Genomic DNA, 24,829 nt, shown 5'->3' on the forward strand with positions numbered 1-24,829 from the left:
TATACTTTATTAGTTACACTTCTTTTCCCCCTTTTGGTCAGGATGGAATTGCTGATCCCACGGTGCCAGGGCTGGCTTGATCCCTGGGAGTCATCTCCCATGTTTGGCAACTAATTTTGATAACTCAAAATCTAGATTATAAATTAGGTAGATGGAAATACTAGTGGTCAATGAGAGTATGCTATGTATGAGTTTTTTTCTTTTCTCTTGTTGTTTCTTTTTCTAGAATGAGGCAAATGTTCTAAAAAGTGATCATGGTGGTGATACATAACTATGTGATGATATTGTGAGCCACTGATTGCACACCAAGTATAGAATGCTTGTGTGTTAAGATTTATCAATAAAAATATATATTTTGCTTTGTTTTTTTTTGCATGGGCAGGCACCAGGAATCGAACCCGGGTCTCCGGCATAGAAGGCAAGAACTTTGCCACTGAGCCACCGTGGCCCATCCTATATTTTTTTAATGTGGATTATAGCATGGGCTTTCTCCTTGCTTGAACAGTTTAATTTTAAAGTAAGCAATGGCACAGGATGGGGGCACCTTGCCCTCATTTTGAATAATAAGAATATAACAAACAGAATCCTCCAGGTCCTACCAGCTCTGCCCCAGATAACAAATCTCCAAAGTCATGACTAGTAGGACTTAGTAATGAAATCCAAGAGGACTCACGCACAAAATTTTCACCCTTTTCTTATGTGGGAACAACCTTCACTTCAGATGAACGGGAAATCCAAGCCCTTGGCCTGCATCTACAGTTAGCCTCGTGAGGCAGGGGCAGCAGTGAATCAGCCAGGGAGACTGGCATTCAACCCTGAGCTTCCAGTAAAAGGGAACTGATACCCGAGCCCCAGGCTAGAACACTCAGGCAAATTTTGAAATCATCAAGGCAGCAAACAAAAAGCAAAACAAGAGTGCACAGAGGTGAAGTTGTCAGGGTTTAGGCAGCCCAGAGCAGCTGAAGTTGCTTCAGCTGGTGGAAATCAGAGAGCTCCCATGGGGTGAATGGTAAGGTATGTGATAGCACGTTTTTGATTGTCCACCACTGCTGCAGAGTGACTGGCATGGGGCTGGGGCAATGGCAGTTAAGGTTTATTAACGATTCAGGGCATAGGGTTGTTTGCATATTGAATATGCAAACATTCAATGGACCTTGGATCCTAATGGACCTTGAAATTCCAACTGACTCTTACTTCCCCATTTTGCAATAGCCTATAAAGAGGAACTGGTGGCTGTAGGAGAACTGATGAATTTTCTGTGTCAGCAGCTGCTTTCTTTCCTGCCCATTCAGTTTGCACCCAGTTCACTTGGCATTGGTGTGTGACTGGGAGCGTCTGAGCCATGAGCAGTTTCAGGGGTGCCCTCCTCTTCTGGGCAGTGGCAGCATGTGCTACAATGGACAAGTTTCTGGACGTGAAGACAGATGAGACTGGATTTCAAAAATGCAAAAGTGCCTTGACCGTACCTGTTCTGGAAGTCTTACCTGGAGGAGGCTGGGATAATCTGCGGAATGTGGACATGGGAAGGGTGATGGCCATGACCTACACCAACTGCAGGACCACAGAGGATGGACAGTACATCATCCCTGATGCCATCTTCACCATTCCTCAGAAACAGAGTAACCTGGAGATGAACTCAGAAATCATAGAATCCTGGGAGAACTACCAGAGCAGCAGCTCCAACTCCATCAACATGGAGCTCACCCTTTTTTCCAAGGTCAATGGCAAGTTCTCCTCTGAATTCCAGAGGATGAAGACCCTTCAAGTGAAGGACCAAGCTATAACTACCCGGGCTCAGGTAAGAAACCTGGTCTACACAGTTAAACTCAACCCAACTTCAGAACTAAGCTCAGGGTTCAGGAAGGAGCTCATGGACATCTCTGAACGCCTGGAGAACAACCAGACACACATGGCCACCTACCTAGCAGAACTTCTGGTCCTCAACTATGGCACCCACGTCATTACCAGTGTGGACGCTGGGGCTGCTCTCATTCAGGAGGACCACATCAGAGCCTCCTTCCTGCAGGACAGTGAGAGCAGCCACAGTGCTGTGACAGCATCCGCTGGACTTGCCTTCCTAAACATCATCAACTTCAAATTGGAGGATCACTATACCTCACAGAATGCTCTTACCAAAAGCTACCTCTCAAACCGAACCAACTCCAGGGTGCAAAGCCTGGGAGGGCTTCCTTTTTACCCAGGTATCACCCTCCAAACCTGGCAGCAGGGCATCACCAACCAACTCGTGGCTATAGACCGAGCTGGCCTGCCTCTCCATTTCTTTATTAATCCAGACATGCTGCCTGGTTTGCCAGGGCCCTTGGTGAAGAAGCTGTCTAAGACGGTAGAAGCAGCTGTGAGGCGTTATTACACCTTCAACACCTATCCTGGATGCACGGACCTCAGTTCCCCCAACTTCAATTTTCAGGCCAACACCGATGATGGCTCCTGTGAGGGGAAAATGACCAACTTCTCCTTTGGAGGGGTTTACCAGGAATGTACTCAGTTCTCAGGGAATGGGGTTATTCTCCTCTGCCAAAACCTGGAACAGAGGAATCCGCTCACTGGAGACTTTTCCTGCCCCTCTGGCTACTCCCCCATCCACCTGCTCTCCCAGATCCACGAGGAGGGATACAACCACCTGGAATGCCTTCGGAAGTGCACCCTCCTTATCTTCTGCAAGACAGTGTGCGAAGATGTGTTCCGGGTGGCAAAGGCTGAATTTAGGGCTTTTTGGTGTGCGGCCAGCAGTCAAGTACCCAAAAACTCAGGAATGCTTTTTGGAGGCCTCTTCAGTGGGAAAAGCATAAACCCTTTGACAAATGCACAGTCATGCCCGGCCGGCTATTTTCCATTGAGACTCTTTGAAACCCTTAAGGTATGTGCCTCTCAGGACTATGAGTTGGGGTACAGGTTTTCAGTCCCCTTCGGTGGGTTCTTCAGCTGTGTGGTTGGGAACCCACTGGTGGATCCTGCCATATCCAAAGATATAGGGGCACCTTCCCTGAAAAAGTGTCCCGGGGGCTTCAGCCAACACCTAGCACTCATCAGTGATGGGTGCCTAGTATCCTACTGTGTCAAAGCCGGGCTCTTCACTGGAGGGTCTCTGCCCCCTGTCAGGCTCCCGCCTTACACTCGACCACCCCTCATGAGTCAGGCTGCCACCAACACTGTCATGGTGACCAACACTGAGACCACCAGCTCCTGGATTAAAGACTACAAGACCCACCAGTGGAGGCTGGGAGAGCCCTTGGAGCTACGCAGAGCCATGAAGGACATTCACGGGGACAGTGGTGGTCTGTCAGGAGGGGCAGCAGCTGGGGTCACATTGGGCGTCACCGCTCTCCTGGTAGCTGTCACCGCCCTGGCCATGTATGGCAGACGAAAGTACAGGAAGAGAGAATACCAAGCGTTAGAAGACGATACGCAGAGTTTGCCTCCAGGCATTGCAGTGGCAGGGGACATCCCTGACGGAGAGCAGGTCCAGAGTCCAGCCTAAATCTCTGTTGGGAAGCCGTTTTCTCCCACCTCTGACCAGGACTGCAAGTGTGTCTTTCATTTCTCCATTCTCTACTTGCGCCTTCCTAATTTCTGAAGCAGCAAGCGCGGCAGAAAGCAGGTATAACATTGGGACTTCTTTAGGTCTCTAGCCCAGGAAATTACTGGAGCTACACAGACCAGGTTGGGCGTGCTGGGAAGCAACTGTGACTATTTAAGCAAAAATCAGCACAGGTGCTAAACCATAAAGGGGGAAGTGTCTTTTCTCTGTGTTCATCACAAGCTGTGTTCACCTGACTGGGACATCCATGTAATGAGAGGGGGGAGAATGTTGACGTTTTGATTTGGAGACTAGGCATTTAATAATCAGGTCTGGAGTGGTCCGTGAGCTGTGTTCATTCATGAGCTGTAAGAAATTTTGCCTTTAAGCATTACTCCCTCACTGTTTTGTTTAAAAAGCTGTGAGGGACCTGGAGGCTGACAGAGCCTCCCAAAGACCGGGGCAGTCCTGCACTACTTATGAAGCATTTTCGTTTTCAGAGCCTCATGCTGATGGACTGTGTCATCTGCTCTGGATCATCTCAGGGTCTCCTATCTGAAAAAAAGATGCTGTCTATACCAAGTCCACTTCTTCCAACTTCCCCACAGTTAAGAATTACTTAGTAGGTCAAACCACTCCTGGATTCCTAACCATTGTCACAAGTGCCCTGAAAAATATTTTAACTCAAAAATTTCCATTAGGAGGTTAGGGGAGGAGGGACAGTTGGGAGACAAGGAGTAAGTGAAGAAAAGATTCAGATGCTCGGGGAAAGGAAGGGCAGTAGAGGGGAGGGGATTGGGATTTTTAGCCCCAACTAACCACATGGTTTATTTTTCTCAGCTCAATATGAATAGGAAACCTAGATTTGGATAGATCAAGTATTACAGTTTCATGTGCTAATGTATGAAAGCACAACCCCTTCCTCTTAGACAAAAGGCCTGTGATCTTCCTGTCCTCTCATAGCATGCACATCCACACATCCACACCCACCATAACAAACATGCACCTCACATGCACACATCAACACACATGTACTTATTTGCACACACTAATACACACACACACACACCATGAACAACACACACCCCTCCCATGCACACATACATAACCCCACCCACTAATGCACATACATCTCACATGCATACACTAACACATCCATACTCCATAGTCCCCCAAGAAATTTGCATTTTCCAGCAGGAGGAGGCAAGAAGTCAGAGTAGACCCCCCAGCTAAGCATTACTTCCTCTCCAAAATCAAAATAGTAGAAAGCATCAGTTATGCACCCTACCTTTTTTTTCTGCCCAGCAGAAAGGGGGCCAACAGCATCAGTTAATTCCTTCTTTTTAAATGAAATGAAAAGGCATCCAGCACCACTTATAAAGCATTTATTTCAGTTCTAGGCTGACTTCCCTGGGGCACCCAGCAGGAGGCCTGATACTACTCACCTGGCAGTGTTTTAGGCGTTGCCTTAGTTTAATACCATCTCACCTAATTGTAATTACCAAGGCAAATCTATTAACATCGCACCACAGCATTTTTTAAAATTGCACCTTTCCTCCCCAAATCAAAGGCCATTAGCGAGTTATTTTCTATGTAGGATAACTTGTTCTTTTCTCATTAATATTCACAATCAAGAGCTTATGCTTACAGCAGCCCCTTCTTCTGAGCAGCCCTTGGGAAGATGGGATGAAGGGTCCTCATTCACCTCCTAGCGAGAGGCAGAGAGAAGTGAGTAAAAGAACGTGAGGCCCTTTTCCCCTGAGTACCCAGCCAGAGACACTGATTTCTACAGCCTCAGCACTTAACCCTGCCTCTTCTAAAGCTTTCGAGAAAGGCACCAAATCACTCTCCAAAGCCTCTGGGTGTCTTGTGATTTAAGCTTTAGCCAGGCTAACCACTGTTCTGCAAATACCAAGTTTCCCGTGAATTCTTTGAAAAGTTAACAAGTGAGGCCCCCAGACTTTGAATGCACTAACTGCCTACTGAAATAAAAGTTCTCTGTAAACCTATGTATCTACTAACAAAATTGCACCTAAATATGTATTAAAATATGTACTAAAGAAACCCTCTGCCCAACTGCTCATCCATATGACATCAGAATGGGGGTGTGTACTTTACATTCAGCCAGTCATTTTTGCAGAGTCTGAACCTCGAAGGGGGAATACACAGGCTTTTTGCTTCCCGAGGCTGGTACCTGAGTCTGTGCCTTCCCAGTTCCGTAATTGGGGATCTTAGGTTGGGATCTGTGGAAAATGAATCCTGGCTTCCAAGAAAACCATATTCCGTGAACTATCAGAAAAAGTGAAGGATTTGAGTGATGGGCACTGCTCTGCATTGGCACTTTATTTAGTGATCTCATTTGTACTGGGATGCTTAAAGCTAAGCATTTATTTGCAAAACCAGCAACCTGTTAACTACTAAAATATATACTATATTGGAGTCAGGTGAAAGGACCTTTAAGATGTGACCATTCACTTCTCCCACAGGTAGCTTTGCTTCTCCCACGGGTTCTGCTAAAGAAACAAACAAGTCAAGTCAGGTCCTTTGGTCAAATATGTGGGTGGTCAAGATGGGATAAAAAGAGAGAAGGGATTTTCCCCTCACCCAGTGCAACGGCTTGTGGTTGCTTGGAAGCTCACCCAAATGCCTAAAGTCAGGTGCATGATCGACCAAAAAGCAGAAGTTGAACAAAAATTTGTGGTTGTTCATTTGCCATTTATTGTTCTGCACATACACGTCATAAGCACCAGGTGGCGATATCCTCTCACTGAGCAAGACTAAGGACTTGAGAACGCACCAGCTACAGAGAACAGTTTACATTAGGACATCCACCTGCCCTCTCCCCAAAGCCCCTATTCATATGCCAGTGCCCACAGACAAGGAAAGGGGGAAAGGGCCCCTTCCTGTACAAGACAGGTTTTCCTCAACTATTTCATGCACATGTCAGTGCGATACCAGGACGAGTACTTTTGACCAAGTAATAAAACCACAGAGAAGTCCAAATTTTACAAAAAAGCGAAGAATGAAAAACACAAAGGCACACGCAACCACATATACACAAGTCACCTCTTACACAGGATGAGCTTCCGACAAGGTTTGTCTCTAATCTCATCTGTCATGCCTGGAGACTCGGGAAGGGAGAAACAAGGCTGCTGGTGCTGAGACGATGGAAAGAAAGGCATGTCACTCCCTCAAGGGCCAGGGGAACGCGGCAGGGCATCTGTCAGGGACAATGCTCCCGGCATGCAAGCAGGCAGCCCACAAAGTCTCTGCTTGCCCGGTCCCTGCTCAACCCGAGACTGAACCTTTCCAGGTTGGCTGGAGAGAAAGGAAAGAAAAAAAAATGCACCGCTTTGGCTGGCACAGTGTTAGAGGAAAAATTCAACATCCCTTCCGGCCAGAAAGTTCTACAAGAGCAGCGTGAGAATGAGATGGCCCCTTCCGAACATCCTCAGAGAAGAGGAGAAATTGAGCAAAGACACCATTGAAATCCTACCAGGGGAAGGCTGTGGAGACTAACGCTCAGAGTGGTAAATTGTTCCTGGTGTCCAGCCCCCCTTAAACAGTCTCAGGGTCCTCCTTTTCTGTGCTGGTCCTTTCCCTCCCCCAGCTCCACTTTCTCCCAGCTCATGCAGAAAAATCACTCTCTCCTACACTGCCCATTTCCAGTGCCAGTGCCCTACCCACTGACCCTCAGTCTGTCTCCTTGTCCCTGTGGTTGAGAAGCCCAGGAGGATGCTGAAGGCAGAGATGGTACGAGTCCTCCGATGAGGTCCAAAGGACTCCAAGGAAACTCCTGACTCCCCTGGATTATGGTAGCCCAGCAAAGGGAATGGGACACAGCATTAAACACTGTAGAGATGTCTCCTCCATCTAGTTCAGATGCTGAACCTGGTGCTAGAAACTGCCCCATTGTTCAGTGAACTCAGGACAAATCTCTTGGTCTGCTGGTGAGCTGAGATGGCTGCCCAGTGATAGGAGAAACTGGAACTAATGTCCTTATAGCCATTTGGAAAGTGAGAAAAAGCTCAGCACCAGCATATCACAAGGGACTAGGTGATACTCATCAGGAGAACCCAATGACCACACCAATATCAAAAAAGGCTGCAGGCTTAACAAGTAACTCTGGGGCTGGCTATCATGAAAGTCTGGCCTCCAGTTCTAACTTAAGTACCATTTTTGAAGATTCTTTTGTTTCCTTTTTTCTAGCATCAAAGACCTTCCAAATATTATGAAACATATATGCATATATTATGACATGTATATATGTATATACATGTCAAACCCCCCAAACTTGAGGTATACAAATTCAAATTAGAATCCAGAGGAACTTCCCCCAAACATACAGTTCGAAGAACCCACTTTCAAAGGGGGAAGTGGGTTTCCCTTTTTGATCCCCATTCTCTCCTCCCTGACACCAATTCATTCCTTAATGGGAGCCAAAGGCAAGAATATTGGGGAGGAGATAGAAGGGGTCTTAAGACATAACCCAGAAGCAGGTTGGACCTGACCATAATGTGGTCCCAACCCTACTTGAAATGAATTAAAGGCGCTCCATCCATGTTCTCAGCCGATCTGTATTAGATGAGGGGGATGAAGGGCCCTACACCTTCTCTGGGCTCTGATTAGCATAGAAACAGGTTAAATCCCTCATAAAAACAAGACTGGATGGCGATGGGCTCTGATCTGATCTTGAAAGAGCTATGAAAAAGGGACAATCCAGCCCTGACTTCATCACATCTCCCCAGGCACAGTTCTCTCTACTTCACGGTCCAAGTTTGCTACAAGATGGATTGGCAAAGGAAATGTGGCAAACCACAGTCTAGATGTTTGATTCCCCATCAGAACCAGGGTTTGACATCTTGTGAAACAGAGCACAGGAACATAGGACTTCCCACCAGCCTTGTCCAGTGGTACACACACACACACACACACACACGCGCACTCACGCACACACGCACGCACACACGCACATACACAGATGCACAGAGCCTGGAGGTGGCTCTACTCACAGTGATGTAATGATAGTCATGGAATCTTTGAGCTGGTCTGGGATGAGTCTGGAAGAAGGCTATAGGCTCCTCTCCCTGAGGACAGTTCAGATGCTAAGTGGGATGCAGACTCTGGTTTGATCAGAGAGCAGCTGGAAACAGCATCACGGGATGCCACCTCAGAGAGGAATCCCAGAGTCCACCCATTGGCACAACAGGGCCAGGTGTCTCTTTGGGACAGGTCAAAAGTGTGAGGAGCAAGGGAGGTTCCTCGAGAAGCTAAGGCCTACTAGGAGAGCTGAATGTGCTCCCAGAGACCTTTGTCTCCCTGGCCCTCTCAGCAAGAAATGCTTCCTTACCATACACAAAGGCATCTTATTATTGATGTCACAGCAGTTGAGCGGTTCTTCCCTTTTGTCCCCCAACCTTGCACAGTGAGAGCTCCCTGCCTCCAGCGGAGGAGAGAAAAGTGGAAACTCCACTCTCAAAGCAGAGTGGAAGCAGCAAGAAGCCAGCTGAGGCAATGAACCTCAGGCTTCATAAGGTCAGGGTATGGAGTGCCCATGCACCATCCGTACCCCAAGTGTGCTAACCCCCTGCTCTGGGGGTAGAGCGGGGGTTCCTGCCTACCCAGCACCGAAAACTCCATGCGAACAGACCAAGGACGGCCCTCAGCTCACATCCCCGTTCTGTTGGATGAGGTTTATGAATGATGTCATCTTATGCTATCTGGCTCCTTATGTGATTGGGAGAGATAGTGGGAAATGGAGATAGGAAAAGAGGGAAGATGACGGAGTCAGGAAGGCATGGCATGAACTTCCACCTTGACTCTTCCCACTTCCCACCTTGTGGTCCCCTCAGTCTCTCCCACTCCAAAGCTTCTTGAGCCTCAGTCCTTCTCCTGGGCAGCACTTTCCTCAGAGATGCCCTGGGCGGCCAGTTCAGCTAGCACGTTATCCAGGTAATTGGCATCTGGGTAGCCATGGCCAGTGAGATTGGAGCCAAACTCTGTCTTGTGATGGACCTCATTCCAGATGACCGTGTCTGACTCGCCTGTGGTGCTGGAAGTACCAATGGCAAAGATGAGACGGCGATCCCAGGCCACAAGCAGGAGCTTCAGAACCTAGGAGAGCAAATGTAGGAGAACAAAGACACAATCAATGCTGGCCAAAGACTATTCATTAGATAGTAAAAAGACGAAGAGTCTTCCCAAGTCTCCCACTCCGTCTTGAATCACGATGCCTGTGATGGTGTCCAGTTGCTTGGGCAAACACTGACCTAGTTGATACTGTAAAAGTCTTTTGAAGATGGGATTCACACCTACAACCAGTTGCCGCATCTACAATCAGTTGTCTGCATCTACAATCAACAACAGACACTGCCCTCAGCAATGTGGGCAAACTCCTCATCCAATCAGTTAGAGTCTTAAAAGTAAAAGCTTAGGGTTTCAGGGGGTCAAAGAATTTCTGTCCCAACTTCAATATTGGCTGTGGCCAGAATTTCCAGCCAGCCAGCTTCCCTGGGGGAATATGGAATAAGCATGTCAGCATCCGTTCATAGGAGTTTCCAGCCTACGGGCCTGCCCTACGAAATTTGGACTTTTTAGCCCTCCCATATGGGAGCCAATTCACTAGATAGATAGACAGACAGATACACAGATAGATAGGTAGAAAGATAGATATAGATATAGATAGATGATAAGATAAATGGATAGATAATAGAAATAGATATATACATATACACATACATATATGCATATACCCATATACATATCCTATTGGTTTTGTTTCTCTAGAGAACACTTACTCTAATATAATACCCTAAGTAGCACAGTAGAATAGAAAGAGAATTGGATTTGGAGATAGGCACCTTAAAGGTTGAGTTTTGGCTCTGTCAGTACCTGTGTTACCTTAGACACGTTATTTCACCTCTCTGAGTTTCAACTCCCTTATTTATAAAATGGCAATGGTATAATCTGCCTCTAAAGGCTGTAAGCATTTTATGGGATACTTTCAAAACGGTGCCTGGGACACACTATGCAATAAGTGCTAGCTGCCAACATAATACCTGCATTGTCAAAGATATGATCTAGGAGATCAAAGTGTGTAAAATCTGAAGTATTATGATGCTATAACCCCCTATCAACCACCACTTGAATGTGCTATTAATTTACCAACAGCTGAAGTTGTGGAATATTTCTCCAGTGACACAGATGAAGTGCTTTGATCTCTTTTAAACTCATATTTCATATTTATTTGCTCATCTGGTCCTCACAACCACACTTTGAGCCAGGTATGGCAGGTGCTATTATTGTCCCTATTTCATAGAGGAGGAAACTGAGGCCCAGAGAGATGTTGTAGTTTGAAGAATGTTTTGTCTGATTCAGCTAAATTAAAAAAAAAAATCTTTGTTGAACTAAACTATTGCCTGAGCTGCTGTTACAGCCTTTGGTTAGCACAAGGTCTAGCATGAAATAGACGCTTGATAAAAATGCGCTGGCTTAATAAACGAGTCAAAGGTGAAACTGTAAAAATGACATGGTCTGAAACTAGGGAATTATAGTAGTAGCAGTTGTAATATAAAGGCAGAAGTTAAAAATATGAGCTGCCATTTCTTGAGTGTACGCGAAGTGCCAGGCACTGGGCCAGGTAATGATTGCAATAATCAGAGGCAGGTGCTCTCATCATCCTCTTTTGGCTGATGAAGAAACAGAAACTCAGAGGATAGAAAACTCGCCTTGGTCATACAGCCTTGTAATTGGCAGGAGTATGAGACTGGACTTCAGGGGGTCCTGATGCAAAGCCCATGGACTGCATCGTGACTCTGCTAAGTCTCACACGGGGTTCAGAAAAGATCTCATGAGAAGGCTGCCTTGGGGCTGAGTCTTGAAGAAAGGGGAGCATTTGAGGTGTATCAACAGGGAAACACTTTCAGACACAGGAACTAACTATGAGCCAAAACATGGGTAATTACGATAGTTGCCACCACACCGGGCATTTCAAACACTACCTTCACTGGATATGGAGTCAGGCACCTACAGATTGATGGTGAGGTCGGTTGTTATGACGCATGACTTGAGAAGCTGATTAAAACAGGTCTCTGGTCCAACATTTTCCCTGGCATCCCCATAGGAAAGGGGGAAAACACTCTTCTTACGTCAACAGTCCCAATGGTCTTATTCTCTACATCAGAGAAGATTTTGAAAATCTAGTGATTTTTCTGGTCTAATCCCCAGAAAAATGAATGTACAATTTTTATTCTAAGTTTAGAAAGTTCATAGAACTACTGAAGCCTGACCGTGAATCATCAGGAGTCCAGAAACCCTATGATTGCTCCCCTCTGCCCTTTTGGGAAAAGTCAAAGATGACAACGATACATAAATAAAGAATGAAGAACAGCACCCCAGAGTAGAATTTCTCAAGCTTTCCTGTGCTCTCAGATCACCTAGGGATTCTACTGAAATAAAAGAGGTCTGAGGGTCTGCATTTCTAATTAGCTGCTAGATGATACCGCTGACATTAGTCCCAGGACCAGGCTGTAAGCAGAAGACATAGAGGAAGGATGCTGAAACCGACAGATTACTGCCAGTAATATCCTAGGAAAGGGAAAATTCAAAAGCAACTCCTTTCACCAAACTAAAAAATGATCATTTCCATCACATCCACCACAACCTATGGTTGGCGCATTATGGCCTCGTTACCATGTGCATCTAGAATTAAGGGAAACCCAGTTCTCTGTGGCCCACGCATCACAGGGAGCAAAACCTTGGGCCCTAAGAAAAGAAGAAAGTTCTCTGGCCCCACCCTGATGCCCCCTCTCTTACTTTTCTCCCTTTCTCACTGTCTGGAAGATAACAGTGTCGCGGGAAGCCACGGGCGCTGAAACTCTTCCCAGGATTTGGGTGTTCTGGCCCCTGAAAGCAGAAAGAAAGAAAGTTCAGGGTATTCTTTCAAAATATTCCGGCCACAGAGCCTAGACCAAGGACAGATCCAAAAAGAAAAAGCAGTGTATTTTCAACACACGAGCTTTGTGAAGTCCTTAGACCTAGTCTGGATGCAGAGCTGCCTCCTCCCAGCTGTTTTAGCTGGAATCTTCTCTTGGGACTTTGGTTTCCCCTCTGTTAAGTGGGGACAAGTTGCAATGCTTACCTTGTATTGCACAGTGAGAGAGCATGATGCACGGGGAGAGCTCAGTATATTTTTACCATTCTCCTTCTAGCTGTATTCTGTCTCTTATGTTTTAGAAAAGAAGAAAACTGCAGCCCAGAGATGTTAAACGACTTCTGCATTAATGGCTTTGCAGAACTGGAGCCCAGGCTTCACTCAGGACTATTTATCTCTAAACCTTTGGGAGGGACTAAAGGGTCTCCAACTAAGGGCTAGGCAATCAGAATTTTCTGAATGATTCCTGGGGCACCTCTCCTTTATCCTCATGGGTTTTTTGATTGTTTTCTTGCTTAACAATACGAATTGTGATATTCTCAATTCAAAATCTCCTCACAACATGTAAACTGCTATCATCCAACCCCCCTATCAAGCAAGTAGTCTCAGGCCACTGCGTAAGAAAGAAACTGAGGTGGAATTTAGCCAGAAACCAGTCTTCCCAATCAGCATGCTGAAAGGATTCCCCAGTCCCTTTGAAAATCTGATGAAAACAAAGGATTTTCTTCCGGTAACAATGTGCACATGCTCCCCTCCACTGCCCAGAAAAATGTTTGCCTACAATTTCTGAGCATCTGTGTCCTTTCCAGGATCAGTGGAATCCTGATTTAAGCCCCCTTCTAGATGAAACCAATACAATATTGACAATTCCAGGCATCTGCTGACACAGGTTCTCACAAAGATGATCAGTGAAGCTGTCCGGGCTGAATAAATGAATGAGTGAAAAAAAATGAATGAATGATAAAACTACAAGAGAACACAGATTTTTCATACGATGATGGACAATGGTTCCAAATGATGAAAAGCTCAGTTATTTTTATTTAAAAAATTATGATCCGAGATCCCCTATAGGCAGCAAATTGAACAGCATGAGAAATGGAATGGAATGGGATCTCAGAAGGGAAAGATCATGGCGAGGTAGAAGAAGCAACATCTTCTTGGAGACGGAGGACATGAAAATTCTGAATTTCATACTCATATGAAATCAGTACAAATTTACAACATCTCCATGGCCATGGCTGTATCTAAGCCAGGCTGCTTGACTGGAGGGCCAGTTCCAACCACGGAATTGCTGACTGCTCCTCTTCTGCCAACTCAGATGTCTGCCTGGCAATGACCCAGCGAAGCTGTGTGCTTCCTCCTGGGACATCACTGAGCAGAGCTGTCACGACTCTGCCTCAGCCCAGCTCGGAGCTTCTTCCCCAGGCATTTTGTTTTCTGCAGTGACGGCAGAGCTTAAAGGTCTCAACTCATCATGGAGCTCAAGGAATGTGGCATTGAGTGTCCCGCTACTAACACTTGGGAGTCAGTCTACGGAGTAACTGTGCTGGTCCTAGAGCAAAGAGGTGCATGCCCCTTAATGCGAGTCAGTTTTCCTGTAGAAGCTGTGGCATCCTCAGAGGCAGATGAAGAAATGGAGGGGAGAATTTTTAATTGGAGGAGACAGCAGAGTTGTAGGTTCCGTACCCTACTGCAGGCTAGAAAATTAACCTACTGCAAACTGGTTGCCCCACCAAGATTTTTGCACACTTCAGGCTGTTCTATTTCCCGCCAATGCCATCGTCTCTTCTTCTGATGCCTATATTTTAATTCACGTTCCTATTGTCCCAACTGGCTGCCACAGGATCACTCCAGATGTCTCAGCTGCTCCCATCCAACTAAATCCCCACCCACCCCCTCTTTAGCTCTTTTCTCATTCAGGCCCCATTACATGAGCCTGGACCAATGCAATTGTCTCCTAGTTGGTCTTCTTTCCTTTTGCCAGACCGGCCTTCCTGAAACATAATCCTAATCACATATCCAGCAACCTTCAGGGAGTCCACACAGCACAAGAAGTAAAGTCCATGCTTCTGGCCCTAGCATCCAAGGCTCTCTATGACCTGGCTACAACCCTCCTCCAAACCTTGTCTTCTACATCTCCCTCACATTCCCTTGCACCCACCTTTTGTAAGTCCCAGGTCCCAAGTTAAACTCTTCCTAATTGCCCTTCACCATCCTCATTTTCCTCTACAACTCTGCTGTGTTCTCCAATTAAAAAATCCCCCCTCCATTTCTTCATGTCTTTCAAAGCTCAACTAGGGAGCCCCCTGTGTGCAAAAATCGCAGTGGGGCAACCAGTTTGTAGGAGATGAATTTTCCAGCTTGCAGGATTGGAGAGCCTACAGTAGGGTATAGAGGTGCCTGAATATTGTGTGTGAGGATGCCACAGATCCCACAGGAAAATGGACTCACATCAAAGGGCATGCGTCTTTCTGCTCTAGAGTCAACACAAGAACTCCACAGACTGACCCCCAAGTGTCAAAGTTTCTTCTGACCCTCCTACACAGACCAATATAAGTCCTCCTTATTTTTCCCCAGCAATAAGATACTCAAATAATGATGGCAACCAAGTATTGAGCAACTTGGGAGACACTTAAAATTTATCTCCCATCCTAACAAAACCCCTCCTGTTTGGTGTTCAGCTCTACAGATGAAGAAATTGAGCTCAGAAAGGTTGAGTGATCATCCAAAATCACGGGCAAAAAAGTAGTCAACCTGGCTTGGCATCCAGTGCCATCAGACTCTGAAGACCATGCGTTGCCCATTTTTGTCCATCCTGCCTCTCACTGTTCTTTATCAACACCACTGTTGGTGCACACTATTTTTTGCTCTGTAGCTTAATGAATGATGTCAATTTACTTTTTTGACTGATTAGTAAGTCCCTAGAGGAATGGCAATGTTTTATTCAATTATTTTGAAGGCTATCAACACTTCCCTGTTTTATTTCTTCCAAAGCACTTATCTCTATTTGGAATTACGTGTTTATTTGCTTTCTTTATTATCATCCTGCTCCCACTAGAATAGGGACTCCAGAGAAAGGAGGACTTTGTTTCGCTCACCAGCAAAATGTCTCTCTAACACCTCCAATATGCCTGGCTTGTAACTCATACTCAAACGTTTGTTAAATAAAAGACAATGGAAGAAGGAAAGGAGCGAGGTGTGAACTAATAAATACAATTTAAAAAAATGAATCCAGTAAGCGCCCTAGAACTTGAGACTATAGAAAAAGCTTATATGTGTGAAGGAAGGGTCACATTTGCATTTACTATCAGAGACATTGTTCAACTTTGTTTCTTGGGCCTGTTTCTCCAAGAATCCTCAGAGGAAAGAAATGGCCCCAGAAATCAAAGCCAAGGAGTATCCATCAAACTACAAATGCAAATAACCATTGGACCAAGAAATTCACTTCTAGAAAATTATTCTATGGATCTGCTCACATCAATACAAGGTTATTCATTACAGCATTATTTTTTGTAACAAAAGACTGGAAACAATCCATATGCCCATCAGAGACCGCTGCACATAAATTATGGTCCATTTATACAATGACAGATATAAGAAAGAATGAGGAAGCTCTCTATATTGACATGGAGAGATCTATTAGGCTATATTGTTAATCGAAAAATGCAGGGTACAGTACAGAACAATGTATCTAGTGTGTCACCCTTTGTGCAAAAATAGGAGGGCAGATGTAATCGTTATGTGGTATATGCACAAAGATTCTTGGAAAGATATATAAGAAAGTTAGAACAGTGGCAGTGGTGGGGAGGGTAAGAGTGCAAAGATGTGGACAAGAGTGGGAAGATTTTCCATAGCAGAGCATTTCACTCGCACACATTTAAACTTCATCCCAGCCAGAGGTCAAGGGGAGGTTCACCTGAATCCCAGGGGGGATGCTGTAGATGATGCGAATGGTTTTGCAATCTGGATGGCCAGGCAAGGAGTGGGGGATGAGATGGTACTCCATCTTCCCCGGAGGCTGGGTGCCCGTCTTCACCCCATAAATGGTCTTACAGGTAGGACACTGCAAACTCCCATCCTGAGGAGACAAAGCCAGAAAAGCTGGTTTGAGGAACAGTTTTGGTAATGACCTCCCCACCCGGCCCCCAAAGCTACCAAAGACAAAGGGGGTCAAAATGTACCCAAACCACAGACAGTTATTGGGGCCTTCCTGCTCAACTCCCTAGCTCATTTCTGCATTCTCCAAAGTAGCAGGAGGTAAATTCCACAGACTGTAGGTAAATTCCACAGACTGTACTGTGGGGGCTTGGAGTTAGGTACCCCAGAAAAACATGTTCTAGAGTTTAATTCATTCCTGCGGCTGTGAACCCACTGTTAAGAAGATCTTTTGATGAGGTGACTTCAGCTAAGGTGTGGTGCAACTGAGATCAGGATGGGCCTTAATCCTATTACTGGAGTCTTTAAGGAGAAGGCCACAGAGAGAGAAGCCATAGGAAGCAACCAGAAGCTGGAAGCCAATAGAACCCAAAGGAGGAAGAAAAGAATGACATCATTGTCACATTGCCAAGTAACAGAAAAGCCAAGGAACCCCAAAGCTTGTCCGCCAGCCAGAAGATATGGGCCCCAGGATGCCACAAGCCTTCTAACCTCTGAAACTGTGAGCAAATAAGTTCCTCTTGTTAAAGTGACCATTATATGGCATTTGTTTTAGCTGCTGGAAAATTAAAGCATGTCCCCAAGGTCCATGCTAAGGGGGATATGAGAGAGAAGAGAGTCCCTGTCCCTTGACAAGAAAACCATCTCATCAGGGCAGGGGTACATAAGGAGTCATAATTTAACCACTAAGTACTAAATGAGTGGAACGGAAAGCAAGCACTCTAGAGCAGTGATTTCCCAAACTGACTGAGCATCACAATTCCCTGGAGAGCCTGTTAAAACGAAAAGGGCTGGGTCCCACACTGGACCTATTAAGCTACAATTGAGAGGTTGCAAAGCAGAGTAGTAAAGAATGTGAACTCTAAAATTAAACTGGATTTGATTCCCAGCTCTGGCACTCACCTTGGCTAACTGTGTGACTTTAGGACAGGGATTCCCTGTCCTTTGCTTTGGCAACAGCGTCTGATGCCCCTGAAAGGTTAATCATGGGTGTTTTGAAATTGTCTAAAGAAAATTATAACTGAAAATCGCTGGATACCAGGAAACCCTGGAGACAGGGTGATTGAGGAATTCATCTATGGTGGTATGAGTGCGTGCTCACCAGGGGCCCGACACCAGGCACGTCCTTCGCCATCATTGATGGGGACCCACCAGCAGTAGTCCATGACAAATGGACAAATCCCTTCAGAATCATCATGAGCCAAAGTCTGTACTCCTCAGACCACCCATGCAGGATGGAGATCGGGGGCTTGGGTAGCCTCTTGGACCCCCCCAGATTTCCTGGACGCAGCCCTTCAAGGCCCTCATGCTCACCCCCTCCAGACCCAGAGGGGGAGGCAGCGGCAGCCCCAGGACCTGGCACTTACCTTGTTCCCATTGTTATACATGGCAACCAGGCAGTAGATGTGGTAGATGTGGCCACACCTGGACAGCTTTCCCACCAGGTCAGGCTTGACCGTGGGCTGTGGGCCCTTGTAGCCCGACGGGGCCATAAGACGTTCCATACAGATAGTGCAGTCCTAGGGGTGAGAGCGGACAAAGCAGAGAGGTCTTCAGATCTCACCAAGCCATAGAGGGCTGGGACATCTCCATGATGATTTCCCACACGGTCTCAGCAGTCGAAAGAGCTGTTGTCACGCCTCTTCTCAAAAGCCCACAAATCATGTGTCCTTGAGAGTCTAAATACAGCTTTGTCTCACTTTACACAACACAGAAATTCCTAAATTATTCCTGGAAGTTTTCCACGTTAACTTGGGCTTGCCAACTAAATCATAATCTCCTTGAAGGCTGTGACAATGCATTGTCCTTCCTTTGTTGTTCTCCAAGGACTAGTGGAGGACATAAATGATTATTGATAGACCACTGACAAGTTTTATTTAAACTGAACTTTTATTAAGGGAATTGTACTTTGAATGTACTGAAGAGGCTGCTATTTAAATAAATCTAAGATGGTGTTTTCTCAACCTCAGCACTATTGACATTTGGGGCAGGATAATTCTTTGCTCCGGGGAGCTGTCCGGCGCACTTAGGATATTTAGAAGCATCCCTGTCTTTACCTGGTAGATGTACCCCCCCCACACACACACAGCTCTAACAACCAAAAATATCTGCAGACATTGCCAAATGAACCTTAGGGGCAAAATCGCCCCACGTTGAGAACCACTGATAGACATCACAACCATTTTTTTTTTTTTTTTTTTTTTTTTGCACGGGCAGGCACTGGGAACTGAACCTGGGTCTCCAGCATAGCAGGCAAGAATTCCGCCACTAAGCCACTGTCACACTGCCCCATCAAACCCATTTTAAAGTGAGCCTCTTTGGCTCATCATACTATTTTTCTTAAATCCAGACCATCACGTCAAGGTACCTAAGAACCAATGAATGGCATGCTGAACCGGGAGCAGGAGGTTAAGTCACAGCAGCAACTCAGGAGGCACGTACGTCAGCTCTGTCAGTTCTGTCTCAGCCAGGACTTAGAAGGCAGTTCCTGCCATGTCCTGGAAACTATGGCAGAGGAAATGTTCATAGGAGAAGGAGAAACTCAACCGTGCCCTGCCTCCTCCACACTTACCTCATCTGGAGGGTGCCGAACTTTCTGCAGATACTTCTTTAGCACTTCTTCTGGGGTCTTGTCTGTAGGGATGAGAGGATCCATGAGCCACCAGAGCAGAGATAAGGGATCAAGCAGCCTCACCAAGGGAGGCATGCCGGAGAGGGGAGTGAGAGCCAAACTCAAGGCAGGAGAGGGGAGAACCCTGAATTCAAAGACACTTAGGAATTCATTCTTCAGATTTAAGAATTTGAATGGGCATACAGAGAATGGAAGAGCAGCAGAGGTAGTCTGAGTGGGTACAAGGTGTTCAGATCTGTCCTTCCCGCCTGCAGCCACTTTCCTGGCATATCCCTCTTTGGTCAACAAACTTTTTAACTAAAATAGGCTGAGAGGGGTTCCCTCCTTCTAATCAAGGAGGCTGGACTAGCCCAGAAGACCCAATAAGATGTCAGAAATGAAAGCACCTTGTCAACTGTGAAATGTAAAATAAACATTAGGTATTCTCACTGCACTCCTTAACAATCTCTTAGGTACTGTCTCAATCTATAATGTGACATTAGACACGAGTTGTTTATTTTTAATGGGAAACCAGGAAGTTAGGATCCACAGTTTCAGGACAGTCTTCCTTGGCTTACCTGGGGCCATGCTCTAAACCTCTCTAGGCCTCAGTTTTCTCATCTGTAAAATGGGGAATAATAGCATCACATGCCTCAAGGGTTGCTGTGATGACTACATGAGTCAACGGACGTACAGCCCTTTAGCAATTTGCCAGATAAGGGACCAATAGGTGCTATTAATACTAATATAACAATGAGGGTGGGAAGGCAATTTCCTACCAGACTATGAGCCAGGCAATCTAGTTCATTATAAGCAGGGACATTTCAGTAGATGAGAAAAGCAGGACAAGCATTTGGGGAAATAGATCATGCAGTATCTGAAAGATGGGATGCAGGCTCTCCTTCCACTGTCCCACGTCTAAAAAGGAAGCTTCTATTAATTGAGGGACTATTACCTGTCTGGACCCAGGCGAAGGAGACTAGACATATGATCGGATTTAAACATCACAATAAGCTTGCAAAGTTGGGGTTTTAGGGTTGATGGTCAAAACATTTACCCACAAATACCAGTGATTAGAAGGAAGAGAGGCAGTGCTGAGGGGTTCTGCAATGCTAGGGAAGATTCAGGCACTGACCCCTCAGCGGTTGGATCTTGGAGAGGTATGGCGGAGTTCCTGAAAGATGGTTCTATGGGCAGGGGGTCTGGAGGCTTTAGAAGGGCACAAGGCAGTGGCTATTTCCCAACTGTCATGGAAGCATTCCGAGACATACCTACAGGATACTGGTCATAACCCATTTTAACCCCATTGCAAAGATGAGAAAACAGAGGCTCCATGAAGTTCCACAAACTGTAAGTGACAAAGTCGAGACCCGAATCCAGTCTCTCTGGGTTCCAAAGCCAAAGGGATCTTTCTCTCCTAACATGTGTTTACATGTGTGCTACATTTTACATTTTTATGTGTTTCGGTATTTTTGCATTACATATTCTTATCTCTTAAAGTGTTTCCATTCAATCCATACACAACCCACTTCGGTATAATCATCAGAACAGGTGTTAGTACGAGGCTCACATGCACAGTTTAAGGCACTGGGTGGGAGAGGCAGGGCCAAAGCTGAGAGCAGGTCTTTACTTCCTTAAGTGAGGGGGGCCGATACCTTTCTTGGCTTGTTTTTTGGTAGTCTTGCGGCTTGTGTTGGAAACTCCTGGGATGGATTTTATTTCACTCTTGCTGACAGGGGGCGGGTGTAGGACCAGCTTTGGCGGCCTGGTGAGACACACAGGCAATCCGGCTGCGCTCATGAGGATCCCAGTGATTCCTGGAAGGGGCAGAGTGGCGTGAGCAAGGACTGAAGAATTAGCTCCCCACTGCCCAGATTCTTCCCTCCTCATCATCCCACTCTCCATTCCAGCAGAGTTCTCGTACCCTCTACATTTCCCAGAGATTTACCCATCCAATCACCTTCAACAGCATGCTTGGCTTTATGCCATCAGTTCTCCCCAAACTTCTTCTCTTGCCCTTCCAAGGCAGCTCCTGAAATCCCCATTTGTTCTCATTAATGTCCAAATTCTCTTGCTTTGACGCATACCATCACCTATTTTATGACTTTCACTTTTATTACAACTGCAGCAAGTCTAGCCCTGTGTTTCTCTTACCTGCCAAGGCAGGATTGACAGGACTGGATCCATTTAAGTTCTTCACTGGGACAGTGGGGACCCTGTAAAAGGAAATAGCAGCTATATTATGGTTTTGACAGGCAGGGGGAAACGGGCCAGTGTTGGACTCTCAAACTTAACCCATGAAGAAATTTCATCTTTCTTACAGAAACTACTTAAGGAAGTAGTAAGTTCTTATCACAGCAGTCAGCAGTGATACCTTCAAAACCTAAGTTAGACCGTGTCACTCTCCCACTCTGAAACCTTCTATGGTTCCCTAGTTCGCTTAGAGTCAACTCAGAGTCCTAAGTAAGACCTACACAGCCCTATACCACCGACCTTCCACTCCAGTCTCCTTAGCTCTCTGGCTCCCTCTTATAACTTGCCCCAGCTCTTCCTCATTCACATCGAGCATGTTCCTGCCACAGAGCCTTTGCATATGCTGTTCCCTTTGCCTGAAATTCTTTTCCAGCTGGTACCTGCTTGACTCCTTCCTCAACTCCTTCAGTCTTGGCTCACATCTTACCTACATATTGCTACCTACTCCTCCACCCCACCCTTTTACTCTGCTCTATTTTAATTTCTCCCCCCACGGATCTGATGGTTTTGCAGCCATAAGTTGTTTATTCTCTCACCTTCTAGCATTTCAGCTCTACAAGAGTATATATTTTTGTCTGTCTTGTTCTTAGCCTGGCACTATGAGGCACTCAATAAATATTTGTTGAGTGAATGAAAAAAAAGAAGCAGGTCCAAACTTGCATGTCCAGGACAAGCATCTAAGCAACTTCTAAAAAGACACAGTACTCAGTGTGTGCCACAACTTCCACTGGTGGCGCGTAAGAATTTGTATTTTTACACAAAAAGGACAATGCTGTGTTAAGCCTCTGTCCAACATTTGGAAACCACTGCTCTACCAGCTGTCATTTCTTTTCATTGAGAAATATGATATCAAGAAAAGCTGCTTCTACTTTCACCCCTCTCTCAGCAACTTAGGCCAGGCTGCAGAGGTGTGGGGTGGGGCTGGGGGGTCAACACAGCTGCCTGGGAGAGGCGAAGCCTAACTAGAGAAACTATGGGAGGTGTAGAGCTGGGCCTTGCACCATCCCCTCTGCAACACTGATTCCCACAGTTGGGCTTGGAGTGGATACATGGGCATGGAAAGATCAATGGACTGGGTCAAAGAGGACTCTGGAGTCCAGACAGCTTGAGAAGCCAGCAGGTCAGCTAAAGGGGGTGGCATTGCACTGTAGAAAGCAGGAAGAGAGCAAAAGGTCATTTATTTATTTATTTGCTTTGTGTGTCATTCCGAAAAGTTTTTATCGATCCCTAGTTTGGATTGGACACTATGCTAGATGGTAGGAAAACAACAATGAATAAGAAAGACCCAAGCCAGGGCCTCAAAGAACTTTGCCACGTGAAAATCATTATAATCATTCACACAGAACTCCCCTTGTGTGAGGCACCGGTAGAACTGTTCACAACACACCAACCCATCCACTCCTCTCAGCACCATGCGCAGTAGATATGAATGACTGCGAACCCTATTTCCTAGACAAGGAAGCCGAGGCACAGAAAGGTTAAGCAAACTTGTCAAGGTCACACAGCAATGTATCTGAACCCAGAAAATATGGCTCTGGAGTCCACTGCCATAACCAGCACGAGGGTGGCACTCTTAAGGTTTTATGCAATACCTGTAACATCGTAGGTGGCTGAACATGAAGCTCAGAGAGTGCAACGGATAAACCTCGTACAGGGAAGAGCTGCACTGGAAACCCGTATCAGTCTCTGTGAAATGAACTTGGCACCTCTCGAGGATGAACAGGAGGGACAACCAGAGGCTAATTTTCTTCAGGAACTGCAGAAGTCAAACCCAGATGAGGTGAAAGGGCAGCTGAATTCAAAACAAGGAAACCTGGACCAAGAAAAGGGGTATGGACACGAATCTGGGCTCAGTGACCTGCCCCATGCAGCCAGGCATGGCAGGATGGATGGCAAGTTAGGAAAACCAGGTTCGCTTCCCAACGCTAGCTGTAACTCCTCACTTAGTCAGCGGACTCTTCTGAGCCTCCATTTCCTTATCGGTGAAACTGTGAAGGAGCTGGGTTAGAAGGCACCAGGGAGATTCCTTGATGAACTCCCACCCCAGTATCTAAGAATGAGGAGGTGGCAGCCATAGCCCTGCTGGACACAGCACCTTTGTCCCCCAACTCAACCCCGAGAAGCTGGGAAGGAGGCGTTTCCTCCAATCGCCACCAGGGGGGGCAGTGTACCCGGTCAGCCCTGCACCTGCATTTTCCCCCCCCCCCCGCCCCCCCCCCCACACCAACTCCAAGGCCCCCCACTTCAGCTGATAAGTAGCTGTGATCTGGATGACAAAAGCTACCTTTGTTCTCACAAACAGGACTGGCAGGTTTCCACACCCACCCAATCTGGTCAACCAGGAAATAATCCAATCCCCAGAGCATGCTTCCCAGGCAGCCTGCCATCCAAGACAAGTGGGCCCTGCAAACCCATAACTATTGGGGTGCCAACACAAGGGAGAGGTGCCTGGCCCTTGCATCTCAGCAAAGAGACAATGTGGTGAACGCTGGTCATTAGGATCTGGGTGGCAGCAGGTGTTGGGGAAGGGGGTACTATTCATTTGAGAAACACAGAAGGACATAGTGGAAGGAGAACTGAGCAGGGAGTCAGGGAATCTGCAGTGGAGCCCAGTTCAGTAGCCTCTGACTTGCCTTGTGCCTTTGGGAGAGCCAGGCAGCCAACCTTCATCAAAAAAACAAAAACGGGGCAGGCCACGGTGGCTCAGCAGGCAAGAATGCTGCTTGCCTGCCATGCCAGAGGACCCGGGTTCGATTCACGGTGCCTGCCTATGTAAAAAGAAAAAAAAAAATGTTTGCATTGCGGGACCCCTGAGAGGATTTAGGATCTAGGTTAAATACTTTGTAAGTAGTCCAGCCTTGTGAAATTTGGGTGACTGTTTACCTCTTCACTTTCCTACTATAAGAGAAGGCTGAGTTTGATAAAGCCTTTTTCTGCTTTAATGTTCCATCTTCTCAGATTCTTGCAGATACGGGAATCAAGTGTCCAGTCGAGTGCCAGGCAGTACTTAGAATTCTTGAGTTCACAATATCTGAAGCCCCACCATTACCAACTAAAATGAAAAATCCTTAAAGAGCAAGCCACACTGTCTACACTGGCCACACAGTGTCGGGACTCAGCAAACCATGCACGAGCCCTCCTTCTAGAAGACACCAAATCTAGTAACATGCTTGCCTCTCACTTCCTCCAGGCAGCTCAACTCAGCCAAAGCTGTCTGGCCAATCCGAAGACCCCCCTCCTCTATTCCAGTGGGCTGTTCCCATTCCAGCTGGCGTGGAGAAGCCAAATTTTCATTTTCATCCCTAAAATATAAAACTAAAAAAAAAAGAGAAGAGCTGAC

At 46.3% G+C, this 24,829-nt stretch overlaps 2 protein-coding genes across 2 annotated transcripts in view; one reads left to right on the top strand and one right to left on the bottom strand.

Moving 5' to 3' along the window:
• Nucleotides 1-945: 945 nt before the first annotated feature.
• On the top strand, nucleotides 946-5,602 carry MPEG1 (macrophage expressed 1). The gene has a single exon (XM_077116162.1). The coding sequence runs from the start codon at nucleotides 1,343-1,345 to the stop codon at nucleotides 3,497-3,499; it is 2,157 nt and encodes a 718-aa protein (XP_076972277.1). The 5' UTR covers nucleotides 946-1,342; the 3' UTR covers nucleotides 3,500-5,602.
• The window catches only part of DTX4 (deltex E3 ubiquitin ligase 4), a 31,502-nt gene continuing 11,656 nt past the window's right edge, over nucleotides 4,984-24,829 (bottom strand). The window contains exons 3-9 of the mRNA XM_077116163.1: nucleotides 21,391-21,452; nucleotides 20,892-21,053; nucleotides 19,198-19,259; nucleotides 17,993-18,145; nucleotides 16,387-16,548; nucleotides 12,353-12,442; nucleotides 4,984-9,652 (exon numbers count right to left, since the gene is read on the bottom strand). Of these exons, the coding sequence (XP_076972278.1) occupies nucleotides 9,419-9,652; nucleotides 12,353-12,442; nucleotides 16,387-16,548; nucleotides 17,993-18,145; nucleotides 19,198-19,259; nucleotides 20,892-21,053; nucleotides 21,391-21,452 (925 nt within the window). The 3' untranslated portion in view covers nucleotides 4,984-9,418. The remainder of the gene's footprint in view (nucleotides 9,653-12,352; nucleotides 12,443-16,386; nucleotides 16,549-17,992; nucleotides 18,146-19,197; nucleotides 19,260-20,891; nucleotides 21,054-21,390; nucleotides 21,453-24,829) is intronic.

The sequence above is a fragment of the Tamandua tetradactyla genome, chromosome 9 (assembly GCF_023851605.1).
Source record: "Tamandua tetradactyla isolate mTamTet1 chromosome 9, mTamTet1.pri, whole genome shotgun sequence".
Taxonomy (NCBI): domain Eukaryota; kingdom Metazoa; phylum Chordata; class Mammalia; order Pilosa; family Myrmecophagidae; genus Tamandua; species Tamandua tetradactyla.

Bases quoted from the DNA above. Each gene is read 5' to 3' on its own strand.
- MPEG1 (XM_077116162.1), top strand. From the start codon at position 1,343: ATGAGCAGTTTCAGGGGTGCCCTCCTCTTCTGGGCAGTGGCAGCATGT.